A 16,033-nucleotide genomic window follows, 5' to 3' on the forward strand; every position below is an offset into this window, starting at 1 on the left:
TATTAATTGGTGGAAATACCAGGTTAATTATACCAGCTTGTCAATTTGGTCTCTAGGGCGATCTGAAAAGATTCTTTCCGGGAAAAAACTTGTAAAAATTTCAGGTAGTTGAAAATATTCTATGGGACTGTTCGAAAACAGGAAAATACATCGAAAAATTGTTGCAATCATCTTATAGGTTATTGTCTTCTGCTCATGATAGTACCGATTTTGTTTTAAAAGCAATATCCTTCATAGAGTACACTTGTGAAAAAGAAATAGATATTTTCTATGATTTCTAAGAAATTAGAGGAAATAGAGGAAAATCCTGGCAAACATTTTGTAGCATCTTCAAGAAGCTACGGCCTGATATTAAAAGCGGCATCTTCCACCAATGAATACTTGAGTACTTTTAAATATAAATTTTCAATTTCAACATGGGATTTTCAAGTTCCATCAGTTCACTTAATCACAGCCATAAAAAGTGCTAAGTACGGTATCCTAGAGCTAAAACATTTATCTACAGTTACTTCTATTAATTCAAAATAAATCAGTTAAGCATTTTTTAAATCAGCTATGCACTTCTGAATTAGATAAAATGGCTTCAACAAGCTGACAATTCAGTACCTAGAAACCCACTGAATTCGCTATGTCCCCCCAGGAGGAGGTACCTTAAGGTCGTGGTAGGTAGCACTTGGCACGCGGCTCCCAATTTCTAATAACGATTTCTACTGAGTTCAAACTTTTAGTTTTCTTTTTTAAGGTTTTCGAATTATTGTCATCCAAATAGTTAAAATATATACAAATATTTTTGCAATCATCAGTGTTTTTTGCTCTTTACGTAATTTATTATCTTTTCATACCGCTGTCCATTCAAAATAATTGATTATTGAAACTAGTCCGAAGAAAACTGTCACGAATGGTCACCCCGGTTTAACATACAAACAAACGAGCAACTAAGGCTACCTCTGGACAATTCATCTGGAAAACATTTAAAAAATGTTCAAAGCGCCTTCAACAATTAAAACATTTAACAAAATGTTCGAGTTAACACTTAACAAATACTTTGCCTTTCAAAGCGCCCATGTCTCAAAACCATACTTGAACACTGCCGTTACTTAGACTTCCAATAATCGAATCCTAGTTTGCAGACCCAGCTTTGTATTATTCCAAACTTTTTGAACCGTATAAAAACACAATAGGCCTTGACAAATCTAATTTTTACATCTTCACTGCATTGATCAATAACTAAAAATTTGGTCAACGCATCGTCCCTCCTTCTTATAACCACACTATTCTTCCTCTTAAAACTTTACCTAAGGCATCTCTTAGTCTAATAAATACCATCATGTTGAGCAATTTGCTTTCTACTGAAACCAAGCTTATGCCTCTATAATTACCACACACATCCTTGTTACCTTTCATATAAAGTAGTTCAATGAAAGGTTCCTAAATCACAAAGTACTTCTCCTTTTTCAAGAATCATATTCATAATCCTTTCATAGTTATTTGTCTCTATCTTTGCAATCACCTAACTTCAAACAATATCTTACCACACTATCAGCTCACGAGGCCTTATTATTTCCTAATCCTTTTAGTACTGTCTCTAACTCCTTTTTACAAGTAAATCTTCTTTCACTTCCAAAGTGTCAAATGATCTTTCGTTCTTTTCTGTATCATTCCCTACAGCTTTTGTATCACCTAATTTTATGTTTCCTAACACTGGACGATGAATTTCTGAAACTCCTAACAAGTCCAGTTCCAACCATCTGAACTCTAATGTAAAATTTCTATACGATACTTATTTTCGTTGTTGCAACCTACCAAGATTCAATTTTCATAATATTTAAATCATTAAAATTATTACGACCACAAAAAACGCAACGGATCACACTGGTATAGGTTAGGGACATACACTTCTACTTACGTCTACACAGGTCGCTTAAGCTCACTTGGTGATGCTCTTTTATCAGCAAGTGTCGACATCCTGCACAAAATACAATAAAAAAGTATATTTTCTGAAAAAATAAGTACTTATCGTTTCTATCGTACAGGAGGTATTTTCTCTACTGAACAAACACGCAGATTAAATTTCCCCTATTTTATATGAATTTCACAAATTATGATATTGGATGTGAATTAGTCACTTTGTTTTATTTTTATTGAAACTGAAAACCTATTAGGTCTCACAAACAAATTCAATAGACAAAGCTCTTAGGGGAAAACTCTAGGGTAAAAATGAAGCTGATAAATGGCATATAAAGTGCTAGGTTTTAGGCGGCCTGGGACCATGAATGATTTCCTAAAAAATGTTTTTTCTGAAAGGAAAGAGCAGAGTCGTATCCGCAATTTTTTTCGGAGGAGGGTTACAAAAAAAATAAGAGAACGCATCAAAAATTGTTTATATTCATTTTTATTATGGTTTTACGAGTCAGACAGACATTTTGGGACAAGTTTCAAACCCCCTAGTCCCCCCTGGATACGGTTTTGGGAAGGAAATTAACATATAGAGAGGAGACTGCAAATAGTAAATATTCAGTGGTTCCTCGGGCCCTTATCGTTTCTGAACCCCCAATATTTTAACATCTTTTTCAATAGCGTGCTATGTTCTTCCTCTATCGCGCAGGTCATAGACATACAGAGTACCTTAGGTTAAATGAGTGATAAATCAAATAAAGATTGGGCACTTTGAAACATGTTTGAAACTTACAAGAAAACATATTCAAATTGCTTGATCATTAGTGGAGGTAAGCGGACTGAAACCTGGTGGATTTTCAGTTGTGACTAGACAAAATATGCTGGGTAGATAAACTTCTGAAGCATAATAATCTAGAGAAAGTCCCAATTAAAGTAGCCGATTATAGTAGATATACAATTTTTAAGAGGAGACATAGATGCTACCCGATAATGTTAATTGATCATTGGCTTGAATTATTAAATGAGATTAATATAACCCTAACTAATACATCAGCCTAGATTTCTTCTTGTACGTACAGGTAGCTGTCGAGAACAACTAATGGTTATAGATCATCTGAATTTCTTTGTATATTGATCTTGATGTTCAAAGACTGGTGATATTTTCTGCGAAGTAATGTAACAGGATTATATTCTTAGTAGCCAATATCTTCTCAGCGATGTCTTAAAAACCAGATTCAATTGTTATCCCAGCAATTGAAGCGTAGAGTAGGTTCTTCCTCCCAAAACGATTTAAAACCACGATGATACTAGCTTCTTAGAAATGAATTGAAATCACATTTAGAGTTCTTTCCAATCACACCAGGATAGGTATTTTCCAATTGATCACAGTGACAATTAGAGCGTAGGAATCCTCTAGTGAGAGAGTCCCAAATCTCTTCAAGACAGGAACTAAAATCTTTAATTTGTGTTGCATATCTTCTATGCAATTCACACGGATTGCACAATTTACACTTTCATCACACTCGTCAACAATTGTACAATTCTCACAGGATGACCAGCTGCCTAGCGTATACGTGCATAGTGGACATATATAGAACATTTTTCAGTGTTGACACTCTCACTGCCAAAATGAAAATGACTTACAAATGATAAAGAGAGAGTGTCCTATTAAAATTCTAGAGAGAGAGGAGTAATCAAGTGACGTCACAAAACTATTTGGACAGTATTTTTCGACTTATTTCTTGTTGCTTTGGAAAATGGCGTCTTAAACGTATTTCAAGGTATTGGTTAAAAGCAAAAAACAATATTATACTGTTTTGTTTCAATTAATATGTTAAACAATTGAGTAAATGCAACTGGACCACGACATAAAGTTTCATACAACAATTCAAAGTTGGAGCTTCATTTCTCGTTATATTGTTAAGTATTCTTTGAGAAAATATTTTCCTTTGAAGAGATATCTCTAGAAAATCATCATCTCAAATTGAACGTTTTTCCAAAATCACAAGATTCTGTATGATTCTTTTGGTTCTCAAATCCTTTCATTTAAATCTCAACACGCTCACAGCTTACTGCAGACTAACTGAGATTCTTTCTACTTCAGGAATATTCTTAGAGGAATGGTAATCTACTAAAAACATCTAACAAGAAAAACGTTTTTGATCTAGAAACATTTTTATTACAAAACTACAACAACAATATATCGCTCATTTTTCACACAGTGATTCAACCTATTATCCTCATTACATTTTATTGTTGTATTCAAAGCAGTTTGTAGTCTATGTATATGCATTATATTACGCTTTGCTGCAAAATGTAAATGCTCCTCCAATTTGAATTTGCTCAATGGTATCACATATCTTGCATATATCTCATCTCATTCAATGCTGAGTCGACATCCCCTTCTAATTTATGCTGCTACGTTTTGTACTCTTGTCTTTGTATAATTGCTGCTGCCAACTCCACTATCAGCTTCTAATAGCGTAAACAAACCACTAATTTTTTGCTAATATGCATTGTCAAATAAAAACTTGATTATAAAGAGTATATTCAAACTGTTCTCTCTGTGAATTCCACTTTCTTACTAATATGAAATACATTGGAAATTGTGTCTTATATTAGATCTGGTTGCTATGGCTGGTTGCTAGGACCTGATGGCTATATGCAAATTAGATTATCATGGAAGTGTCCTCTACGTAAGCTGTATCCTCTGTAGTTTCATGTGATATCTAAGGAGGACGAGCCTCAGATGTAGAGTTTGTAGTTTAGGTAAGCTTTTGTGCCCAAATAAGGGTATATCTTCCGGAGTATCGGGAGGCTTTAGTGCCTCAGCGGTCTTACCTCTGGAGCGCCTATGGCTTCACTACTTATGTCAATAAAAAAACTGTATGAAAGTGGGGTTTAATCACACTTCTTAGAACTAAAAAGAAAAAAAGATTGAGGCGGCTAGGACACATCTTACGGATGAAGGAATTTGGGCCCTACATTTGGGGCCAAACGAAAGGCAGGTCGTCCTGGAATGGGGTCGAAAGAGGTCATAAGTTTGGATTTAAAGAAAATTGAAATTTCATGGGAGGGGTAAGGAGCAGAGCTTTGAATAAGATTGAATGGAGGAGGAGTGTGCGCCACGAAAATCTTGAATACATTTTCATTACGATTTCCCATTTCTTATGAGTCTCTTTTTCACTATTTGTTATCAGTCATTGTGAAGTTCATGGGGAAATATCATAAAAGAGTGTTTAAATCTCGGTATTTGGTAAAATTTTAATTCTGGTATTTCACGTCTTACCAAACAGATGAGGGTATATCACCAGAACCGACAGAAAAGGCCACTGCTTGTATCTTCCAGAAACTAGTAAGAAAGTGAGAAAGGTGCCTTTAAGAAGTCCTTATTCACTAGTCACATTGGCAGAGGCGAAAATCTACTATCTTAGAAGAGATGGGAAACGGCATCTGCAGTTAGTACAAACAATATTTCAGTCTCTAACTCAAGTACTACTGACCGTAGTTACTTATAGGCTACTGTAATTAGAGCTACCAAGTTTGAGCTACACTATTCAGCTACATACAATCATTTTAAATACTTTTCTTGTTTAAGTTTTCAAACAAAACTGTTCTTTTTGGAAGTTTAGTTTTCTTCTAAAAACAGGAAAATGCTAAATTTTGTTTCGTCAAACGGCGTGTACTGGAATGCATCATCAAAAACCTAAAGTTTTGCCATAATAGAACAGAACACACTCTTTATGACATTTTAACTCCAAGTGTAGGAGTAAGGATTTATTACTTACTTTACACTGTCTTCCCAAGTTTGGCTAGGTGTTGCGTGGCTTTTCTTCACATTGTGTGGAATTTAATGTCTCAAGGAATCTAATAAATTAAGTTCAGTATTACTTTATTAACTTTATTGCTTTCTGAAGGTGTGAGAAGGACGTCTATACTTTCTTCGTCGCTGACATTATTCATGTTGCACTACGTCAGTTGTTTTATTTTTTCACTTACAAATCCTATTTGGGTTTCATGGTCCATTCTAAAATTGCGGGCAAATCATGAGGTAAATATTGCTAATGTAGATATTTGAAATTAAGTTTCAAAACACAATATTTTTGTAAAAAAGAAATATTTCAATAGATGTTTGGATTGGGAATAGTTTATTCATTGTCAAAAAATTACCAGTTTTAATAAGCTTTACAATTCTGGGAGCCAAAGTTCACCGGTTGTTACATATGTTTTTCCATAATCAATATCCTTTAGTGGCTTTTTATTGTTCTCAACCACATTTTATTGTGAAATACCATCAAAAGGTATTGATTATGGAAAAACCTTATATAACAATGGATAAGCTTTGGTTTAAAAAATTTTGAAGCTTATTCTATTTGGTTGTTCTTCGACAGTTAATAAACTATTCCCAATCGAAACAACAATTGAAATACCATTTGATCTTAAATAATGGCATTTAATATTTAATTTTTATATTTTTAATACTTACCTCGCGATTTTTCTTCAGTTTAGAATGAATCATAAAACACGAATAGGTTCTGTAAGTGGAAGAAATTTTCGTTGCATAATTAGACTATCATCAGCCGTGAAGAAAGCAGAGACTTTTGACGATTTTCTTGTGCATAAAAAAAGAGTATTTAGTATGTAAGCTGCACAAGGCATGGATTCTTACGACACACAAACCTTTTTAACAAATATATAAACACGAAACTTTGTAAGAAGGTTCGTATTTTGATTTTTATTGTTTTTTATCTATGTTTTTCACTCTGAATTGATATTTAAGGATTTCCTGGACCGAAGGGACAGAACGGAGAGAATGGTTTTGATGGTCTACCAGGACCAAAGGGCAAACCAGGTTCTCCAGGTCTGCCAGGAGTTCAAGGATCAGAAGGACGTCCAGGATCGGATGGAAAACCTGGATTGCCAGGGCCTCCAGGTACTCTTGAATCGTCTGTTTCTTTATCTCTTCATGTGTTTTGTAGTTTTGCAAAGGATGCCATTTCATTTTGCAAGCTATATAGGCCAAATAATAGGCCTCGATCGATAAGCCAAATAATTAAATAAAATTTCACATAATAAACATGCATAACTGTGGTTATATTTCCCCAATATACCACCCAAAAAAAAATACCAGAGAATATTTTATAAAAGTCAGTTACAATCTACCGAAATCTCAATGATGTTGAAAGACCTGTTTCTTGTGCTTCCTCCAGAGAAACGTTCTCTTGTCAATCACCTGAAGACCTTACTAAACTCAACGTTTTCTCAATTATTACTTTTTTATGAATTGAATTAATATATTTTCTTAACTATTAATAATTAATTCTATATAAATCGGCATTAAGTGGAAAATAACCGTCATATAAAACTGACGGATTAAATAGTAAACAAATATGTTATAGCTTGTCAGCTAAAGACTTAATTAATGCAGTTCTAGCGTTATACTTGTGTAAAAATTTACACACCCTTTGAAGCTATTCAAAGTATTTTCAGTGGATTGGGAATTAGAATTAATAGTTTTACGATTGACTGTTATATCCGAACGAAAAATTCGCAGCTAGGAATCAAAGCTGCTTCCCTCCTTTCTTTCCAGCATCCTGATTCCTTTGTTTGAGCCTATATTCCTTCTTATGTCAGATATCTGGTAAGGCACAGATGAAGGAATTCATTTAGAGGAGGGGAGCACAATGTCGAAAAGGGCAAAAAATGGCGAATTGTATAGAAAATATAAGATTTAATAGCAAAAATTGTAATTGCCTTGAGATTTTGGTAGGGGGCAAAATTTTCCCTTCTTTCAGTAAGCGTCCCACCCATTGGGTAAAAAAAGGTCTAGTCTCCAAACCCAAGGCTTATGCTGCAAAGAAAGGGTAAAGAGAAAAAAGCTAAAAATGAACCTGCTTGTACTTTGCAACCCGAGGGCACGCTTATCCTATTCCTTAATAAAACAAAATTTTGGAGGCCTTCTGCCGTTTAATAGAGTTTTTTTTCCTGCTCTTTCAAATGGTATATGTAGGGATGCCGTGTGACTCTCTGTAGCTTAGGAACAGAAATTCGGTTTTATCCAAATAGTCAGTACTTTTTCTGAAAGCGAAAACTATCCTATGAGCGAAATTATCCTGCTTAACTGTTTTCACCATCATTACCAGCTGAAAAAAAATTAACTTGATACAACTTTGTTAACTGGACTTGGAGCATTCAAATTCTTTATTGTTTTTCTTAGAATGAGTTTCGAATATTGGGACCGTTTGACTTTCAGGTCAAAACTTTCTAAGAATATGTGAAAGAAGGAAATGTAACAGTTTTATAAATGGCTTAGAAATACTGATATTGTAATTTTCACCTTGAGGAATACCAACAAAATTATATGATTATTATATGATTTAATTTATGATATTATAAGATTAAATGGCGTTATATGAATATTATTATGTGTTGAAAACAGTGCAGGATCTCCAATAGACGTTAAATTTGTGAATTTATCGTGAGCCGGGATCCAATGTGGCTCTAAGAGGCCCAAACCACCGACTTATTACAGTTCACTTATATTATTGTGTATCACTTAGTGACCTTTCAACGATGACAGAAATAACCAAACTAATCCAGATTAAAAATGAAGTCGTAATTATTAAAAAATGTAGCTGTCAAGTAGCAGCAGCTAATTAAAAATTTTTAGGAATATACAGTAGCTTTAAAAATAAAAGGTGTTGTAATAAACTCTTATTTTTTATGTTATTTCTACTTATACAAACAACTCACTGCAGCACCAAGCCGCTTGAGGCCAACACATCTGCTTCTGGTGCTCCTTGACCAAATCCATATTAAGCTACGGTAGCGACAGCGGTTAGGTGTGGTTCTGAAACGCCATTACTTGGAAAGGCTGATATAGATTTGTTAAATATTTTCCAGTGGAATTGTCTAATGATAGTTTTTATTGCCAATTTGACCACAGTATAATTATATAACAGTAGCGAAAAGTTTCTTCAGAAATGACACAGATCAAAGCGCTCGGAAATGAAACATTTATCTACGTCAGAGCAAACGATCTCCCATATCCCTTTGTAATCCGCTAAATATTTGTCATTGTGCATGCGTGAAAGGCGGGAGTCATGAAGAGAGGTCTAGATTGATGTGCACCGAAAATCTTTAATGGGGAGTGTAGGACTTTTCGCTACTGTTAATGTATTTATTCTGTGCCATTTGACTAACCTTATGACAAACAACAAGCGATAGAAAAATATAGTTTGATCCCAATTTCTAGGGCTATAATAAACGAAAGGTTAAGATGGCTAGGATACGTTTTACGGATGAAGGATAACAGAGTTAAAAATTATGCTTTTCAACTATCCATCTGGGACCAAACAAAAAGCAGGTTGTCCTTGAATTGGCGGAGAAAATTCATAAGGGAAAATTTAATGGAAATCGGAACTTCATTAGAAGGGTAAAAATTGAAGCTTTGGATAAATTTGGGGTCAGGAGAAGTGTTCGCTGCTCTGCTATCCTCACACAGCTTGGTGCTGCCGTGAGTCATTAATAGTCGTCGTACTAATGCATAGTCTTTTTGATTGGAATCAAATATTGGAAGCGAGTTAATTTGACTATTTTCTTTCTATTGGTATTTTTAAGCAACAAAAGAGATAGTGCCAATACAAAGTGCTTTTTTTTCACTTTTGGAAATAGGTAGTAAGTTTAATAGTAATGTTTAGAAACCTTTATTGGAAAGGTTGAGTAGTTTTGAGACCTGACTCATTTTTGTGTATTATTGCAGAGCTCGCGCCAACTCTAATGAAGAAGAGGTACGGATCTGACTGTGGGGGGGGGGCTCACAAAGATTTAAAAAGTGCCGTTTATGGGTGACTCCTTCAAATTTCTGTTACAGGTGCATCAAACCAACTGCTGGGAAGGGATAATATAGCCCCCAGCTTTCGATGGAATGTACCACTTAAGTAGAAGGTCATGTTTGATACTGCTGAAATGGATAGCTTCGCTTGCCTAGGTAGCAAATTAGTAAAGAATGTAGATGCAGTGAAAATGTGAAAAGTAGGATAATCAAGACGCAATGTGTTTCTTGTAGTTAAAACAACGTTAAAAGAATAGAAAGATAAGCTGTAGAACTATGATGAGTGCAAGCCATGCCATACTTTTGACGGTCGAATATGGCTTTTAAACGCGGGTACTTCAAAAAGTTGAGAAAAACAAGAACAATTATTTAAGAATACTTTTTAATCCTTATTAGCAGAACAAAAAATGTGGTTCAATCTCACTGTCAAGGGCTATAATGTCATGTTTTATTTTGGAAGGATGATAGATTCATTGGGCTTTTTGCAATCCAGGAGGTGTCTAACGGAGAAGTACGTGGCTGTACGAAGGATGTGCGTCGTACAAAGTACGTGGATGGGGCACAAAGAGGGAGCCTCAAGGGAAGGAACAAAGAATGGAAAATGAATAGAATGGTGTGGAACAAGGGCACAAAAAATTGTATTGCCCTCAGGTAGTCCCCAGTGAGCTACAATAATTTCCTAATAGCCATAACATCAACAGAATTACCTAACAACAAATGTATCATATTTATTTTCGTTCTTTTCGCTATATAATATTATTTAAATACCGATTAATTTTCCAGGGTTTCCGGGTTTAGATGGCCCTATAGGACCTCCCGGTCCAAGGGGTGAAGTTGGCCCACCAGGCCTTCCTGGAGCTGATGGAGCACCTGGTCAACCAGGACTACCTGGTATACAGGGTGAAAGAGGACCAGTTGGCCCACCAGGTCTTCAAGGAGTATCTGGCCCTCCAGGTGAGCCCGGCGCTCCAGGTCTTACCATTAATTCAAGAGGAAAAGACACCATAGAAGGCTCAGGTCTTCCTGACGATGAGGACAGCATCCAAGGGAAACCAGGGTTAGTCTCTTTATAATAAGCTATAACAAAGGCTAAAACTAAGCCACATATTACAAGATGTATGTTCAGATGAGATAAGAGCGAAACTATAGTCCTCTATAGTTTCGCTCTTATCTCATCTGAAAAATAAAGTCTATCGTATGAATTCCTAGACTGTGAAGTTCCAATGTTATTTTTTAAAGTAACAGTGTTACATTCAGATAATTACTTGTTTTATCAAAAAGAAGATGTGGATTATTTTAAAAGTTTATACATGATTTTGGTACTCGATTTAAATTTATTCAATTATGAAAGGGAGTTAAGCATTGTTTATCTACTTGATGGATACATTATTTTGGGAACCTCTTTTGTGACAAAAATTGAAGTTTTTAATATGGTTAGCATGTTAAAAATGATGTTTTTTGAAAACGTTTTAAAGCATCAATTCTTTTTGGGAGTGCACTAATTAAAAAAAAAAGAAAAACTGACATACATCAACCCTTTTAATATCAATTTTCTCCCTGTTTATTTGCGCTTTTTATGGATTTTTATTTGTAATTTTTGTTGATCACTTTTTCATTCTTTTTTTACTCTTTTTTTTGTAATTTGAGGCCTGTATTTCCACTGAATTCTTGAACTGAAAGACAAATTTAGAGTCTATTAGAAAGTTGAAACTAGGTCTTAACACTCATTAAGGACTAAGTTTCAACGTTACTTCTCTGAAAAAGTAGCTCAAGTAATAAATTTTTCAACACCTGAGAGGTTGGTTTTTATTGATGAGCATTAAAAATTACATTTCAAAGATTTGATACAAATAGTTTTGATTAATAATAATATTTTTACAAACATAAATAATTGATATAAATAAAAAATGATTGTTTACCTACTAAACAACAGACCCTTCTATCGTTCCGCAGTTTGATGTGATTGAATAAAATTGTGGCATCAAAAGTTGTTTTTACACCAGATTTGAGTATAGATCATGTCTGTTTATTAAATATAAAAACTTAAAACGGAGTTTTTCAGCTGAAATTAAGGAGCAACATTAAAACTTAAAACGAACAAAAATTATTTCGTATATGAGCCTAGCTTCCTCCTCCTCGACCCCTTGCTCTTCACACTAAAGTTTTTTAGTCCCTTAAAAAAGCTTCTTATTCTAATTAAAATGGTACTTGTGTTTCAGGAATCGTCCTTAAAGAAATTGTGACAAAAAATCAATTGTTAGCGTAAAGAGAGAGTTATTGAGGAGGGTTTAGCTCCCGTTATATACAGAATAATTTCTGCTCGTTTTAAGTTTTTATGTTGCTCCTTATTTTCAGTTGAAAAAGCTTGCTTTTTTCTATTTAATTTTTGATCGTTTTTCAAATAGTGCCGGGAAACTCCCCCGTAAGAAATTCCCCGTGAAATATTCCTCCATAGGAAGCTCCTCGCATGTAAACCCCTCCCCCCAGACAATTCCATCCACGTTGAAAATTGCCCCCTTTCCCTGGAAAATTTCTTGCCGATGGTTCCAGCTGGAAATTCTCCTTAGCCTACTTTCACTTGAAAAAAGACTTTTTTTATTTAATTTTTGATCTTTTTGAAATCTCTATCCATAGAAAATTTGTCCTGGAAATATCCCCCCCATTCACTGCAAAAATCTGCCTGAAAATTGTCTGCAAATTTTCCAATAACTAATACTACAGTTAAACAATGGGAAAATTTCATAGCCTACAACACTTTCACCCTAGGCTGTGGGGGTTATGTCATCCCCAGAGGTATAGCTATTGGACCTTTCAACTATTCTGAACAAAATGGCTATCTCAAAATTTTTAATTTTTCCTTGGCTTTTTCAGGGTATTTTCTCCCTTTTCAAAAATCAGGCAAATTTTCTTGGGTCTGTAGCTTTTGATTGACAATATTAAAATTAGTGGATTTCATACATTTGAAATCAGGTTTTTTTTATTTTTATTTATGAAAAATGTTTTTTTTTATGAAATCAGCCATTTTTTTATGTTGTTCTACAAATTCCGTTTTTTGAAGTTATGGCTGCTATTGCGCCAAGTCGCTCTTTACTTACAGTTTGCTACCACGAACTGTTTGTCAAGCCATAATTGATAGTTAAGTGATATTCCACGTATTTGTTTCAATTTGACGACAATACTACTGGAATTACTATTGAATTTGAGCAACTGTACAAAACTAGAAATCCATTAACTGACATTAGATAGGTTAAATAACTTGCAAATAATCATATGTTTACCAGCGCCATGTTAAGCTTATTGAAACATTGCTTCGTCTAATCATCAAAGCATTCTCTCTATTCATTGAGAAATATCTGTATTTATTTATTTTGTTTTCTTTAATTAAAGACTTCTCACAGGGATTTTCATTTCCTCAGCTCATTAATAATACGTCTCGCCTTCTAGCTTAATTGAGTCATTCAAAATTACTCAAACTGAAATATTGGTTCGAGGAGATGATGTTCCGTTTAAATTTCCAAAGAAATTTAAAGAAATTTTTCTACCCGATCCCCCATAACTCCCTATGCTTTTGAGCAGCTAAACTGCTCAAAATAGCTGGAAGTCTCAATAAATAAACTTTCGGGGACGACATAACCCCCACAGTCCCTGGAATAAGGACGGTAAATATTGCAAGTTGTTAATTGTTTAAACCTAGCTTTAACAGCGGGGAAGGGAGGCTAGTTTGATGTTGGGTGGGTGATTTGGTCAAAACCTAAGGGATCGTTCTCTGGGTCCCAAGGAGGAAACATTTTGTTGGGGGAAGAGAGGATAGGGGACCCAGAAATGGGCGAAAAAATTTTCCATGATCAGTTTGGGATTTACAACAAGAAGTCTTTGGACCAAGAGTATTCTAATGTACACAAAAAATCCTGGGAGCAAGCAATCCCTAAAAAGTGGAGCCCAAAAGGACTAAAAATATTTTTTCCAGATCGGCTCGAAACTTATGTCCTGAAATCCTTTAGCAAAGGACGTTCCAATGCATAAGAAAAAATATCCCTTCTCCTTAGACAGGCCAGAAAAGGTAAAAAATAACTTTTCCCTTGTTACTTCTCATGGAAGAATGGTCATAGAAACTTAGAATGGGGCATTGGCTTGATTGAAATTGATTTGATTGGAAATTGAAGGCTCTAATGCCAATATCAAGGGTCAAAACTGATTTGAGAGTAGCCGGATTCCTCCTTCGCCTTTTCTGCTACCCAACTCCTGTCCCATGAGACTATATCTAAATTTTGAAACAGTCATTTTGTTCAGAAATGTTACAAAGAGTAGCGAGGGGTCAATCTACTTGACCAGACCTATAGGGGCTATTCTATTCTAGGTACTAGTCCTTAAAGACGTTGTTGTGCGAACCTGAGTCTTACACAATACTATAATGCACCTGCAACGGTATAGTTGCAGGTGCCGATTGTTACATAATAGGGTTTGTTTACTTTTGGCTGTTTCATAATAGGGTTTGCTTTCTAAGAGATGCAGGTGTGTGTTATGTTATTACTTGAAAAACCCGCGAGGCCCAGGAAAAAACCTTCAGTACCCAGTCAAATCATGATTTCTTTGGATGTTACGTAATAGGGAAGGCTTTCTTCAAGATATTTCAATACGTTTTTTAAGACATTTTTCTTCGAGACGTTTTTTCAAGTCATTTCAAGACATTTCAATGTGTTTTTCCTAAGATATTTTTCAAGATTTCTTTGGTTGTTACGTAATATGGGAATGTTTACCTGTATTGGGATGACGCATCCCAATGCTATTTATTTTTGCTCTATTAAGCGCACCTGCCTGTTACATTCCATTAATTTAAATCTTGATACTAGGAAAATCAAATGGTGGAAAATAAAACACGCAAACGAAGAAAAAGAGACAAATTTTTGCATTTGGTTATTTATTGTGAGGTTTTAATGAAAACACCACGTTTCTTTGAGCCACAACCATGTATATTTACGCCACCACGACAATATGTGTCTGGCCCAACCTAGTAAGCGATTCCAGGGGGAAGGGTGGTTATTACTGTAAATTTAAGCTATATTAGCAGATATTTCTGAGAGGTCTTAATGAAAGTGCCTCGTTTCTATTGCTCTATGAGATGCACCTGCCTGTAATATTCCGCTAATTTAAATCTTGATACTAGCAAAATCATATTTTGAAGAATGAAATCTTCAAATGAAGCAAATAGAGACACATTTGCATTCGGTTATTTCTAAGAGGTTTTAATGAAAATGCCACATTTCTTTGAGCCAACACTGTGTATATTCACACCACCGTGATAATACGTAGCTGGCTCGCCCTATCAAGCAATTCCAGAGGGGGAGGTTTGTCATTTGAGGTAAATTTAAGCCATATTAAGAGTATTTTGAGAGGCCTTAATGAAAATGCCTAGTTTCTATTGCTCTATTAGATGCACCTGTCTGTTGCATTCCATTAGTTTAAATCTTGATACTAGCAAAATTAGATTTTGAAAAATTAAACACAAACGAAAAGAAGAGACACATTTTTGCACTCGGTTATTTCTGAGAGGTTTTAATGAAAATGCAATGTTTCTTTGAGCCAAGACTAAGAATATTTACGCCACCGTCGCAATATGTGGCTAGCTCACCCTATCAAGCAATTCAATAGGGAGAGGGTTGTTATTAGAGGCAACTTCAAGCCATATTAAGAGATGTTTCTGAGAGATCTTAAAGAAAATGCCTTGTTTCTTTGACTTGGGGTTCGATTTCAGTCCCCCTCCGCCGAAAAAATTCTTTCGACACCTCTCATCTTAACTTTAACCTGTAGAACGTGTTAATCCAAGGTAATTCACGTCACCGTGGCAAGCTTTGGGTGATACACGGCATTCTCTGGCACCGTTCATCATTCCAAAGGCATTTTTCAGATATTTTTATGATAAAAGTATTTCAGATAAATCCGTTGATTTGTCTTTTAGCAATCCACCCCCAACGTAATGCTTTTCAGGGCATTTCACACCACCGTGGCAAACCATGAATAGCACACGACACCCTCTGGCACTCTTCATCATTCCTAATAGATTTTGTCAGGTATTTTATTGTTAAAAATATGCCTTAAATCCATTTAATCGTGCTTTCGCAAGCCACCCTCAGCGTGTTACACCATGTCAATTTTCACTAATGTGCCACACTTTGACTGATTCTCTGGCACCTCTCATCATTACCGAGGCATTGTCTAGGTATTTTCTTGTTAAAAGTCATGCTTTAAATCCATTGGTTAGTGTTTTTGCAATCCATGCTAAACGTGGTAACATGTCAATCCACG

The 16,033-nt window shown here is 35.1% G+C and overlaps 1 protein-coding gene across 1 annotated transcript in view; it reads left to right on the forward strand.

Moving 5' to 3' along the window:
* The window catches only part of LOC136028229 (collagen alpha-1(II) chain-like), a gene marked incomplete in the record, with an annotated part of 194,538 nt that overhangs the window by 144,025 nt on the left and 34,480 nt on the right, over positions 1–16,033 (forward strand). The window contains 2 exon segments of the mRNA XM_065705953.1: positions 6,677–6,829; positions 10,514–10,787. Of these exon segments, the coding sequence (XP_065562025.1) occupies positions 6,677–6,829; positions 10,514–10,787 (427 nt within the window).

This window comes from Artemia franciscana, chromosome 6 (genome assembly GCF_032884065.1).
Source record: "Artemia franciscana chromosome 6, ASM3288406v1, whole genome shotgun sequence".
Taxonomy (NCBI): domain Eukaryota; kingdom Metazoa; phylum Arthropoda; class Branchiopoda; order Anostraca; family Artemiidae; genus Artemia; species Artemia franciscana.